Source organism: Etheostoma spectabile, chromosome 4 (assembly GCF_008692095.1).
Source record: "Etheostoma spectabile isolate EspeVRDwgs_2016 chromosome 4, UIUC_Espe_1.0, whole genome shotgun sequence".
NCBI classification, from domain to species: domain Eukaryota; kingdom Metazoa; phylum Chordata; class Actinopteri; order Perciformes; family Percidae; genus Etheostoma; species Etheostoma spectabile.
In genome coordinates this window covers 13,733,231-13,746,363 of record NC_045736.1, presented here as the reverse complement: position 1 = coordinate 13,746,363, position 13,133 = coordinate 13,733,231, and the positions used below count along the sequence as shown (strand labels likewise).

At 39.8% G+C, this 13,133-nt stretch overlaps 1 protein-coding gene across 4 annotated transcripts in view; it reads left to right on the top strand.

Moving 5' to 3' along the window:
- Positions 1 to 13,133, top strand: part of raly (RALY heterogeneous nuclear ribonucleoprotein) — a 158,570-nt gene that overhangs the window by 99,614 nt on the left and 45,823 nt on the right. For all 4 annotated transcript variants that reach the window (XM_032513769.1, XM_032513768.1, XM_032513772.1 and 1 more), the window contains 2 exons: positions 5,192 to 5,264; positions 8,141 to 8,188. In XM_032513769.1, coding sequence (XP_032369660.1) covers positions 5,192 to 5,264; positions 8,141 to 8,188 — 121 coding nt within the window. The remainder of the gene's footprint in view (positions 1 to 5,191; positions 5,265 to 8,140; positions 8,189 to 13,133) is intronic.

The window sequence follows — 13,133 nt, the reverse complement described above, 5'->3', positions numbered from 1 at the left end:
ATCAGGGATAAGATTGGATGTTTATGGAAAGTTCTTCCAACGGCAAAAACCTCCATCCCTCCTAGTTTTAATTTTGATCTTTGGAACAGGGCTGTGTAACTTTGTCACATAGGTAACAGTGCTCCCTTTCATGTGCATTGTTCTTGACACTATACTTACAGAGTGAACTGTTAAATACAACACAAAGCAGTTCCACTATCTATGTATAAACAATGGCGTAATGCAGTCAATGTCAACTGGCAGCCCGCTAGAGATTTCCATCAAGTCCCCAGAATAGTACTGAATTCAGGAATAGCCTTGTAAGAGGAAGAAGTATGTTTCTATATTTATTAATTTGTAAATCAAATAAAAAAAACGCCTTGTAAAAAAAAAAGTAGCTTGTAACATAGAACTGCCTTCAATCGTAAATGCGTTGCTCTCATTGAACATCTTATACTGTTTCATGTGCTAATTTTTATTTGCTCACAATTGCGGTGTCTCAATAACAACCCTCAACATAACAGAGAAAAACATCTATCTATCTATCTATCTATCTATCTATCTATCTATCTATCTATCTATCTATCTATCTATCTATCTATCTATCTATCTATCTATTTATCTAATGACAAATAAAAGCGACAGGCCTCAGTTATTAGAAATGTTACCATTTACAGTACATAAAAATAATGAAGCCTATGATTAAACAAATAAACACAAATAATGTAAAACCAAGAAAGTCCCTGAATTAGTCCAAAGACTAAAATACCCACGTTTGCTTAATGGGAGAAGTTCCATTTCCCCTTTTTGACATCGGGCTTGACAGCTGTCAGGCTTATGTGCAAGCAGTCCTCCAAAAACTGGTTTGACAGTCTGCATTTTGACAGTGCGTTTTTATTTATTTATTACTATTTTTATTATATTTTGAGAACACAGCTTCACGGGTGTATGTTCATCTGAACATGGTGAGCACATGCAGTACATGACCTATATTTTCAGTGTGTCATACTGTTGGGAACAAGCCACCCAAAAGGCGCTCAAGCTTTCAGCACCACGGAGAGCAGCCTTCAGAAACGGGTCACGCACAGATCCACTGACATCCCTGGAAATGGCAAAGTCATCAAATCTGGCTGAGAAACTATCCCTCAGCTGTGTGATAAATGTCTTCATGTTCTTGGTGACCTTGCTGTGACCCACTGTCTTAAGTGTGCTAAATTGTAGCGCCCTCCCAGACAATAAATCTTCGTCTAAAAGATATAGTTTGTTTCCAAAAGCATCACGTTTCTCCAACATATTCACCGTGGGGTTTTCTTTCTCCCCTTTAGATTTAGGCGGGTTCAAATGGGAAAATATGTCCGTTAAAAATGCAATGTTGCCGCGTTTGATTGACTTTGCATTAAGAAAATCCACAACTTGATCCCTGAGTGCTTTGCCCTTACTGAGCCGGAGAGTAAGAGGTCATCATGAGAGGCTTCAGATTCCTGCACACATTTTCGCAATAAATGGTGCTGTGTGTTTGAATTCTCCCTGATAAAGTTAATTATTTCCACCGGTTTATTCATAACCTCTTTCAGATCGCAACTTAATTTTGCGCACAGCACACTTTGGTGAATGAGACAGTGAAGTGCGTTAATGCTGGGAGCGACAGCCTTAACCCTTGTCTTGTCTTCCCATCAACCATCATGTTTTGGCACTTTTTCCGAAGTTTTTGCTGCTTTTTTCTACACTTTTTTTTACCAATAAACCTATTTTTTATGACATTATACAAAAACAATTAATTTCTTGTTTTCTTCAGCGCTTATTGTCTCTCTTTGGTCACTTTTTTAAAATGCCATACAATTTAATAAAACAACCAAAATTTGATGAAAGTAATAATTTAACCTGAAGAACATTGTATGGCAGCCATGTTATTTTTTAGGCAATATTGTTGAAAGACAGCCAAGTTCCTGATATTAAAAATGTAAATGTAATTTGACCCGAGGACCACACAAGGGTTAATTCTGCTCACTAGTCCCCTGTTTCTGCCAATCATGGCAGGGGCACCATCTGTGACAACCAGGTTGACGTTTCAAATGACAGTCCACGGTTTTGAAATAGTTCCTCCAGCTTACCAAAGATAATAAGGCCAGTGGTCAGGCCCTCCAGTGGAATCAAGGCCAGAAGCTCATCTTTGAAATCTTTGCCATCAAAATATCTGACAAAAACGCACATTTGGGAAATGTTAGTATTGTCGGTGGACTCATCAATAGCCAGCGATAGGTATCCGGCTTCTTTGATCTCATAAATTACAATTTGCTGGACGTCCTCTGCCAAAAATGGACAGGGCAGTTTTAGCAGACATAGGTATCTGACTAACAGACATAATTATCCTGTGTAAAAATATAATATATATAATCAGTAGCACTGTAACACTTACTAATATTGTGTATTATAGTATTATTAAATATTGTCATCATGCTAACTCTCATCACACTAAAAATGACCCAATACACATTTAGACTATATAGATATTTAAGGTGAAAACACCGATAGCGATACCAAACCTGCTCTCAAATATTGACAACGGCTTAGCAAACCTCTAATGAGAGCAGACAATTTACATTTCTTGATCAGCAAGAGTGGAGTGTGAAGTGTTTTGGGGCAGACAGAAAGGACTTGCTGCTCAGTGAGACATTGGAAGAAGTCAATGAAGTATGTTTGTGAAGTCACTGAGGCATGTCGAGGTGTGTGTGTTTGTGTGGACTGTTTTTTTTTTTCCCCTAGGTCATAAAGGGGAGGGTCAATAACAGTTTGGGTTGGATGAATGTGTGGTGTGTGTGTGTGTGTGTGTTTGTGTGTGTGTGTGTGTGTGTGTGTGTGTGTGTGTGTGTGTGTGTCCTTGCAAACAACTGGACCTCTGCCATTTCCACACCTGGCTGCGGCCAGAGTTCTGGATCACTGCCACACACACACACACCACACACACACACACACACACACACACACACACACACACACACACACCACACACACACCACCTCACACAATTCTGCTTCACGGTGAAGTTAACAGGCTTGAATCTTCAGCCTCTGGCTGCTGAAAAGTCACTTTCCCTCCTCATCCATCCATCCGTCCTTTCATTATCCTCTCTCCTTCCTTTTGCTTCCCTTGATCTTCCAACATGTCTGAAGACTTGGAGTTCCATCACCCTGCTTTATGTTTTAAGGAATTTCAAACACTACGGAGTTCTTTTGACCCTGCATTTTGGAAACTACTGCATGGTTAAAATGATTTGATGTGATTTAAAAATGATAATGTACAGGTAGAGAAATGTTAGGGTTAGTTTTTCATCTTCCAATGTCTTTCACAATTCAACGTCAGGCAGGTTAAGTGAACTTGAAACTCTAGATTGCCCTATGATAGGCTGTTGCTGTCATGGTGTTCCCTGCCTCTCATCCAAAGCATGCTGGAAAAGGCTCCGGTCCCCAGAGACCCTTAACAGGATAATGGGTTTAGAGAATGGACGGATGGATGAATCATGAGTGCATGGTTGTTTCCTTGTGTGTGCACAGAGGAGCTACTGTATTAAGTTTCCACCCACATGTGCTGGGGAAAACATACACCAAATGAATCCTAGTAGTCTGTTGAACAAAGGAAACCACAAAGCAGTAGACTAAAGCAAAGACGCCCAAGAATGGATCCATGGGGGACTCCACATGTCATTTTTTGTACAGTGGGACATGTACCGATTCATTTATTTTAACATGTATTGCAAGTTTCTTATTTGATTTGGCCTGTGGTGCAGCAGCAACATAAACTAGGGGTTCATCCACATTTTCAAGCAACAGCTCTTTGAGTAATTCAAGACATTTACTTTTAATGTGGTATTTTTCCTTGACTTGTGCACATGATTTGAGTGTTTTTATTACTGCAAATAAGGGAGGAACGCCTCAAACAGTGGTGCTGGAAATTAGATTTCTTGCTTTTCTTCAGATTATTTATGCATGGCAAGCTGACAGGACAATATGGGCCCACTGAGAGCTGCCAACTGACTGACAAAACAGCCGAAACAGCTGACTGTACTGACAACTGTCAGGGTGTGCACTGTGTAGACAGACTGAAGGTGTTTTAAAATAGCTCAACAGCTTCCTCTAGTGGAGGTTACAGGGCAACACACCATCCACCTTTAGAGATACTGTGGTTTCCCTACAATAATAAGTTATCTTCTTTCCACTTATGATTTACCCCCGTGTTTCGTTAGGGCTCCTATGATATTTTACTAAATAAGTTGTTAAAGATATGTCCATTTTCAGGTTCATAATTGTATTTAGAGGTGGAAACAGAATAGGTTTACATGGTTTACTTTGTAAAAAAACACCATATTTTTGTTTACTGCACATTACTACTGCTCCTCTTTTCACCCTGTGTGTTGAGCTCTCTGTTTTAGCTACAGAGTGAGACATCTCACTTCTGTTCAATCTTTGTTGGGAGTCGCACATGTGCCAAGGGGATAAGCCTCTCTCAAGCCATCACCTGCCGTCAGCATTCCATTGACTCCCATTCGTTTTGACGTCACTTTGACAGTGAATAACGTTACATCTGAAGCATTTAAAGACTTTATTTGTACACACCGGAAAAGTGCTTCTAATATTCTTCACTGGTCTCCGTCCTAAGCGACAGGATTTTTTTGACCATTTCTTTAACTGTCTATGACATGTGGAGTAGCAAGGTAGCTAGAAGCTAGCGTTGCTAGTGGTTAGCCATCTCGTTCTCAATGACAAATCACTGCTACAACACACACACGTTCAGTCTAATGTACAAAAGACATTGTATAGAACTACTTACATGTCCCTTGTCTGCAGGTATTCCACGCAATGTTGGAAGTTTGCCCTCGTTTAGAAGACGAAGCTAATCCTGCCTTGTACTGACCAAAGTTGGAGAAACAGCTAGCTGATGTGGTATTAGCTAAAGTGGTTAGCACACACCAAATATTTCGGCCAATGCCGTAGACAGCCCTGCCGATTCTGACCAGCTCACCTGGAAACTAAAAGCAGGATACATTCAAAAACCCGCAAAAAAGTGTTTCTTTCCATAATATGGGCACTTTAAGCTTGAAGGGATACTCATCTCTTTAATTGGACCATGTGTGAGGGTTTTTAATCAATTTCTCTCATAACTGTAATTCAAATCAAAATTCAAACACTCTTCTTTTTTCCTTTTGCTCCTTTTTCAGATATCAATATGGCTGGAGAACCGAAGCCAAGCAGATCCAAAAGCCTGAAGCGATCGGCAGCCTCTCTCTACAGGTACACACTGCCATTTATTGGACTGATTGTTTGACAGCTGACTGTGTCACTCTTCAGATCTTGGAGTGTTTCACTCTGCTAAACAAGGCCAGGACCTGTGTTAGAAGGCCAACAAGAGAATATTACCGTATACCAGAGGTGGGGTAGTAGAGACGCACGGCTTGACTCGAGTCTGAGTCGAGTCGCCATTTTGAGGACTTGAGACTTGCTTGACTTAGATTTATAAATGACTCCCCTTGACTTTGACTTCGTATTCAAGACTCGAGACTTGACTATGACTTGAGACAGAGGACTTGAAAAGACTTTTTTTTAAGGTATTGAGAAGCTACGTTTTGATTTCGGAACATCTTTGTGCCATATACGCTACCCTGCCAAGTTGCTAGGCAACCTTCCAGAGCGAGGCAGACCAGCAGAGGCAAACGTAGGAGGCAGTCGTCGTGGTGAGGGATTATGCCCAAAATAGGGAAATTTGCAACTTCAAAATCACAAACCCAACAACCACAACGTCTAACTCTATCTGACATGTCAAGCAACACAAACAAAGGTAGCTACGTGAATGTGTCTTTTAGCGTTTTTTTTAACGGTATCTGCAATTTTTTGACTTGACTTGTTTGATTCCCTCCACAGTGACTTGAGACCTGCTTGCGACTTAAAGGTTAAAACCTGAGACCTGCTTGTGACTTGTATGTGTGACTTACTCCCACCTCTGCTACATACCCATAAATGCATTGACCACAAAAACAAAGGCAGGTGCTCATGTGTGACTGAAATCAAAACCACTTTAAAAAACACTTTAAGGCTTTAAAACCACCTACACATGATAACAACACCCCGAAGAACGCGAAGGCCGAGACCTGTAGGTGTTTTATTAGCAACAACACCCTGAAGTATTCAACTTTTCTTTTTAACAGGTCAGCCATCTTCAGTTAAAGCCTGTTTAACTTTTGCATGAGTATTTACCCTTGCCGTTTGTATTGTGGAGTTATATGAAGTTTGGATTTTTACCTTTTAATCATTTATTTTAATGATTTCTTCTCTGGTAGTAATCAGGTTCTTGTTTCCCTTGTATTGAAAAGGTGTGGTGGGTCACGCTACCTTAAATAGTCGCTAAACCGGAACTTTTTGTCCTGTAATTGTCTGAAAACTGGTTCAGAAGCTTTCGTGACTGATAAAGGTAATATTATTTAGCAGTATTAAATATCAGTATTGAGCCTGCCAAAGGTTTATTACTCCAAACCCTTTTAAAATAAAAATGAAGACACAAGTGGCCTGCACTTGTGTACTAATTATTACAAGTATGCTCTTATATGTAAAGGTGGTATACAAGATGTTAGAAACCAATATCAATAATTAAAAAAAATTGGAAATTATAAAACAGTCCCAAAACAAGAGCATCTCACGAAATGTCTCAAGCAGTTTTTTTTTTTTTTTTACTGTTTTGTTATTATACACATTACACACAGGCCTGAATACACACATGCTCAGTAGCTATAGATGCACTAATGGAGAGATGGGGGGGGGGGGGGGCTGCAGCTGTCAATGGCTTTGCTCAAAAGCACCTTGGCAGTGCCCAGGGGAACTAGCACCTCCCCAGTCCACCACCATACTTTGGTCCATGACAACTTGTACCAGCGTCCCTCCAGTTCCCACCCCAACCCCCTACAGACTGAGCTACTGCTAAGGTCTTTTTCAAGTAATTCCAAAGTGATCTCGTCTGCGGCGAAATTTGCCAGTCTGCGTACTCCTTTGGCGTAATTTTTCAACACGCTTGGTCGGGACCCTAAGCGTCACTTCTCGACCCATCCCCCACCCAACCTACCTCCTTATGCAGATTTTGGCTCTTTTGTACTACTCGCTATCATTGTCGCTCTTCAAGCTACATCAGTATTTGACTAGTTGGGAGTGAGAAGAAAACAATGAAATAAAAGTAGCTTAAAAGCTCTGTAAAGCTGCAGTTCGTTGATAATTTCTTCAGGGTTTGTCACTATGAATTCAATTTCAGTTCAATTTTATTTATAGTGTCAACTCATGACAAGAGTTATCTCAAGACACTTTGCAGCAGGTCTAGACATGTCCACTCTGTAATTTAAAAAAGACCCAGCAATTCCAACAATTCAAGCAAGGATTTGGTGCGAAAGTGGCGAGGAAAAACGTCCTTTTAGGCAGAAACCTGGGACAGACCCGGGCTCTTGGTGGGCGACCATCTGCTAGTTGGGACACAGAGACACTGATACAGATGTAGCGAAATAGGATTCCTGATTATTATAGCAGTTGGTATGATAAACAGTGGCAATTATAGTAATAAAAAAGATAATGGAACCATGACGATAAATAATAGCGTCAACTAGAGATGCACCGATTACAACTTTCTAGGTCAGTTCCAATTCCGATTTTGGCCTGCCGATACTGATTTTAGCCGCTTCCGATTTCATATTTTCTAACCACTTTAAGCACATACACATATTTATTTTCTATCTTGTCTTTAATAGTACATTTTATAGTTTGCATATAACATTTTTTTGAACAGATAATCGATGCCTATAAAATATAACTATATAAATTACTCCTGGTGTTGGAAATTCACACACATCTAAAGTGCAATGTTATTGAAGAACATTTTCCTTCTTTTCACGTCCAATATAACTAAACAAATTCAGTTTCTGTTGCCAGGTTTTATTTGTCATATTTATTTCTCTCTTTCTGTCCCTTGGTGATGAAATAGAGTATGTTGTAGCTTTTTGCCTCCCCCACACAGTTGGTTTTGTAATTATTACCTTTTTTATGTATTTTTCGCATTTGTATGTGAAAATATTATCTTCAAAACCATTGTGTTGCATTATTGTTTATCACTATGTGCTTTTGTGCTTCTTTCCCAGTGGCTATGAGTTTGACTATGATTACTACAGAGAAGACTTCTATGACAGGTAAGAGAATGGATGGTACTTGAGGTTCATGTTCGCCAAGCGTATCTTTAAAAATAACCAAAGATGTTGATTGATCTCAAGGTAAAAATTATAATATTGAAAAACCTTTTTTTTTTCATCAATTTTGGTGCTTTACGTGAGAGTTTGTGAACTTGTCTGTTGGTTGACAGAGGACAAACAATTACAGGTTCAAAGGTTGAAACAGGTTTAATATCCTGTGTGTCTGTCGCTGATGCTATGCACCTGTAACCCAGTAGTAGTAGTAGTGTGTTCTCTGTGTACAATAGCAGTAATAGTAGTGTGTTCCCTGTGTACAGCAGTAGTTAGCCCTGTCAAGTAAAGGGTAAACAGAGACGTAGTTTTGGCCAATTGGAAGTGGTTGTGCCAGAGTCTCTATCAAATCTGTCAGAGCGAGAGCAGGAGTGCGGTTGTTAAATTGACGTTGGTAGTCCCCAGAGAAGAAGTTAGTAATTTCATGGCACAGATTAGAACCCAAATTAAAAAGGTAAACAACTAAAATTCCTGAATGTTAGAACATTGTGTCCAAATGGTCGTTATTACTGTAACTCATAAAGTGTCAGGTTTAGTTCCATCATAGTGTTGATAGTGACTAAAAACGTAAGTAGCCGTTGTTCAGTCCCTCCAGGATTTTGCTGACTTTTTTGAGATTGTTGCGACCCAAAATGCCTGATGTTGCAGGAGCATTTGTAAAAAATTGCGATAAAAGTTGCGATGTTTGTTGCAATGAAGTTGCGGGAAACAGAGTAAGTTGCAAAAAAAGTTGTGATTTTTAGTTTTTGTATAGTTCTTTAAAATTAAAAGGAAACTTGTGTGTGTGTGGGTGGGGAGGGGGGTTTGCAAGACACTGTATCCGTTCTCATTAGGGGCTGAGCCCCCCTAGAGGTCTCATCCTAGAATCGCCCCTGCTGAGGAAGATAGAAAGTAGCGGTGTCCATCTGAAATTAATCAGCTATGATTCATCCAGATAATCTAAGATGTCAAAATAATAAATGCCTCGGTTCTCAGGATGGGATCCTTGCATTTACCCTGGGGAAAAAAATATAACAATCCAGGGTTATTCAGTGTCATATGCAGAGGTTTTGAAACTTTTCTGTTGCAGATGGTTTTGTATTTCACAAAAGACAGTCATGCTTGAGAGCGATAAACAAGCCTCTTCTGACTCCTGTCAAAACGCATCAAGCTTTGTCTCCGACACAAAGCCGCAAAAATGGATAATCGAGGTTTCTTCCTCTCCCTGGGAGAGAAAGAACTGCTGTCTCTGGTAATTCTCAGAATTATATGTCACAAGTTAACTACTTTGCCTGTGCTCATTCAGAACAAAGAGGGATGTTGTTGAACATATGGCTTTCCCTCTAGATCTAACATGAGGCGTTCCATGCGTTTCAGTCACTGGAGTGCCCTGCTTTGACGTGACAAATGCAACACTTCTCAAGATGGCTGCTATGCCTCGTTTCTGAGAGTCAGGCCTGTCTAAATCTAATACAAGTCTATGTATGTAATCCTCTATTAAACACAGATGGTCACTGAATCATGCTGACTTTGATCTAGATTTTCTCTCTCAATATTATGGGCAATATCAACAAGTATTGTCTTTGTGGCTGTAGTCAAAGGAGTATGGACATATGGGCCTTCTAGACCTCAGACATACAGGCCTGACTGGTTTTCAACATCTCCAACATTTATCAACTCCTGGTACATTGGTTCCACAGTAGAGGAGCCTGATAGCTCAAGGGTCGGACTCAGCATCTGTAAATATTATTTAGAAAGCTATTATCAGTGCACAAATAATTAATAATGGCCTGTTTTATAGATCACCAAAAAAAGACTTAAATGTAACTTGATGCTTTATAGGCCACTTATTAATCATTTAATAATTATGAAGCAGTAGTCGCAACTTTATAATAGCGTTCACGGAACAGAAAAATAACCGTTAAACTAAGGTCAATTAATCAATTTACCATTTATTAACAATGGTTATTATAAAGTGCCACCAATGAATTCAAAGCTTGAATTGGATGGAATGTTTACAAAGGTGGGCAACATTGAAATCTGTGCAGGAGGACAAATATTTTAGTGGAAGGGATGGCAGATAAGGGGAGACTGAAGGGAATCGGAGAAGGTTCGACAAATCCTCTAGAGCCACCTGGGGCTAGATGGCAGAAAAATGGATTCTGAGCGTGCCCAGAGAATCGGCCAGTACCAGGAGGGGCGAAGGTCTAGGAAAACAAACAGATGTTGTGCTTTAAAGGCAGATAGAGTATCCTTTGTTCTGCCAAAAAAATCCAACGTCTATATGAATTAAGACTTCACAGAGGCTGTGCAAGGAATTCCCAAGTTGAAAGTTCCTGAGAAAGGGGGATTAAAGCCAGCCTGAATCAGGAGAGGCTGGTCGTCATGCCAAGTGGTGAACAAACCCAACTTAAAGTGCCTCATGGTTTAATATTTTTATTGAAGGATTTTATCACTGGTTGTTTCTACCACCCAGTTCTAAAAAGAAATATTTGGACAGTATATGTGAAATTTTTGATTGAGTGAAAGATGAAAATACAGAGATTTTTCTTCTTGGCGACCTAAGTAATAAAATTATTAAGATAAAATTGTCCATTAGGTAAGAAGATGATTTCTATGGCAGATAGCGAAAGATAGTTTGCAACCTTAAAATGGTTGTGATTCGTCGTACAATAATTTAACAGGCTGTTGCCATGGAAAGGTTTTTGATTATTGACTACGGCGGACCATTTTTGACAGCCTAACCTCTGTATGAGTAGTCATGTAATAAGCAGTTTAATAAGCAGGATAATATAGAGTGAGCAGGTCATTCATTTTGAATGAGAACCCCTTCATGCTGATTCAATACCTTTCAGCTTGGCAACCCCCTGTCGATGTTCAAATTCCCAATAATGACTGGCTTGCTCTACATCATCCCTTACTTGGAACCCCCAACAGGTTGATGCAGGATCCTGATGCAACCCTGAAGTGGTTCACTCTACATTATCCCTTACTTAATACTGTTGACTCATTTGTGAAAGACTGTTGAAAATGTACAATGGTCTTATGTATGTCATTGCCAACATTGCCTTGAACAATTCATGGACAAATAAGTGAAGTTGGTGGATGAGCATGCTCTACTTTGAAAAAGGACTGTGTAGTGCAGTAGTCCCCCATGGATTGAACTTGATTTGAAGTCTTCAGTGTTTCAGACATCGTACGCAACACCGTGGCTGCGCAACCGGCACATGGCCGAGCCTCAGGTGACCTGGGACTCAGTTGGCTGGTTCTCAGTTAACGGTTAATGATAATGAGAATCACCAGTAAAAAAAAAGAAAAAAAAGAAGAAATTAGTATCTGTATGTATGTGTTTAAAGGAAATTATTTGCATTGGATAGTGTGGCTATCTTCTCCTGCCCACCTGCACAAACCAACCACACTGCCCTGTTTTTCCTCCAGTTTTTGCTGCCATAGTTTCAACATTGACCTCAATATTGTGACTTTCACAACGAGCATCCAGTGGGATTCTGGCTTGAACGAAAATATATATTATGACAATATTTCTGCAGAGAAGAATGTGTCATACGTTAATTTTGTTTGTGAGGTATGGAACTCCATCCACTGCGTTGGTTGATGAAACCAAAGTAGCTGCTCTGTAGGATGGTAATGATCTCCATCCTTCACTTAACCTTGCACAGACCTTTTCCTGCTTGGACACTTGATGTGAAATACGGTACAGGTAGTAGAAGAAGACAAGGGCTTTTTTGCTGTGACCTATGGTATTGTGATCTTGCTCGATCAGTCGGTTCATCCGTCATCCTATTGGCCCATCTGTTGTCCCACTGTTCCTCCAACACAGAGCACATTTTTTCAGTCAGCATTGGCCAGACTTGTATCAAATGCTTCACTTTAGTCGTAAAGTCATTATCCAGATATAACATGGAAAACCATGGAAACAGATCTCTTTCTTCGTCCAGGCCGCCTTCAGTACTTCTCTCTTGATATCGTAGTTTGCGATGTTCTCATGATCCGGTCCTTTACTAAACCCACACAATGTCTTTGGATGATTTGAGGTTCATTTTCCATGTTCGGTTGATTTGGGGTTCATTTTCCATGAGCAGAACATCTTTAAATAATTTCTACATGAAAGCAGTCATGTCATCCCCTTCACTCTGCACTGCTATGTTGTAGATGCAAACGTTATTTTGCATTATTACATCTGGACTTATTTTCAGTATAGTCCATCTGGTCATCCATCTCAATGACAATGCTGTTGAGGTGTTTTAATGTTTTCTTATCCATTCGTTTTTTTGATCTTCTAATTCACTAACCCTGGTCTCCAGCTGTAATACTCTTGTGTAAATTGTCTCCACATCTGGTCGTAAATCCTTTGTTTGATGCAGTATTTACTTAATGTCCCGCTCTGTATTATCTCGGAAATCTTTAAATTCCGCTCTGAAGTTTTTCATTTCTCCATAGATGTAATCCTTCTGGATTGATTGTTTTATTTTACAGGTATCTGCCATTGTTTGTGCCTCTGGCATCCGGTTCGAAGCTTCAAATCAGATTTTTTTTCTTTTTCCCGTCTTGTCTTCTTTCTCGTATTCATCCCCTGCAAGTTTGCCTCATCTTTGTTTCTGTTTAATTCCACTTATTTGCCAAATGTTTGGGAATCTGCTGCCAACGCCATGATGTCGTAACAAACCACACTTGATCTTAAGTCATACAATATCAAGCGTTGTGTAGATTCATATTGTTCATATTCTCCACTGGAAGAGGCCTCATTAAGTGACAACAATTCACAAATTGGCAGAAGCTGTTATCTTATTTTCTAAGATATCATAGGAATCGTGCAAACATTTTCATACAATATAATTTATACCTGTTCATGAGAATGCAACGTATTACCAAGTGAAGAGGACTGTGGGGTGGGAGG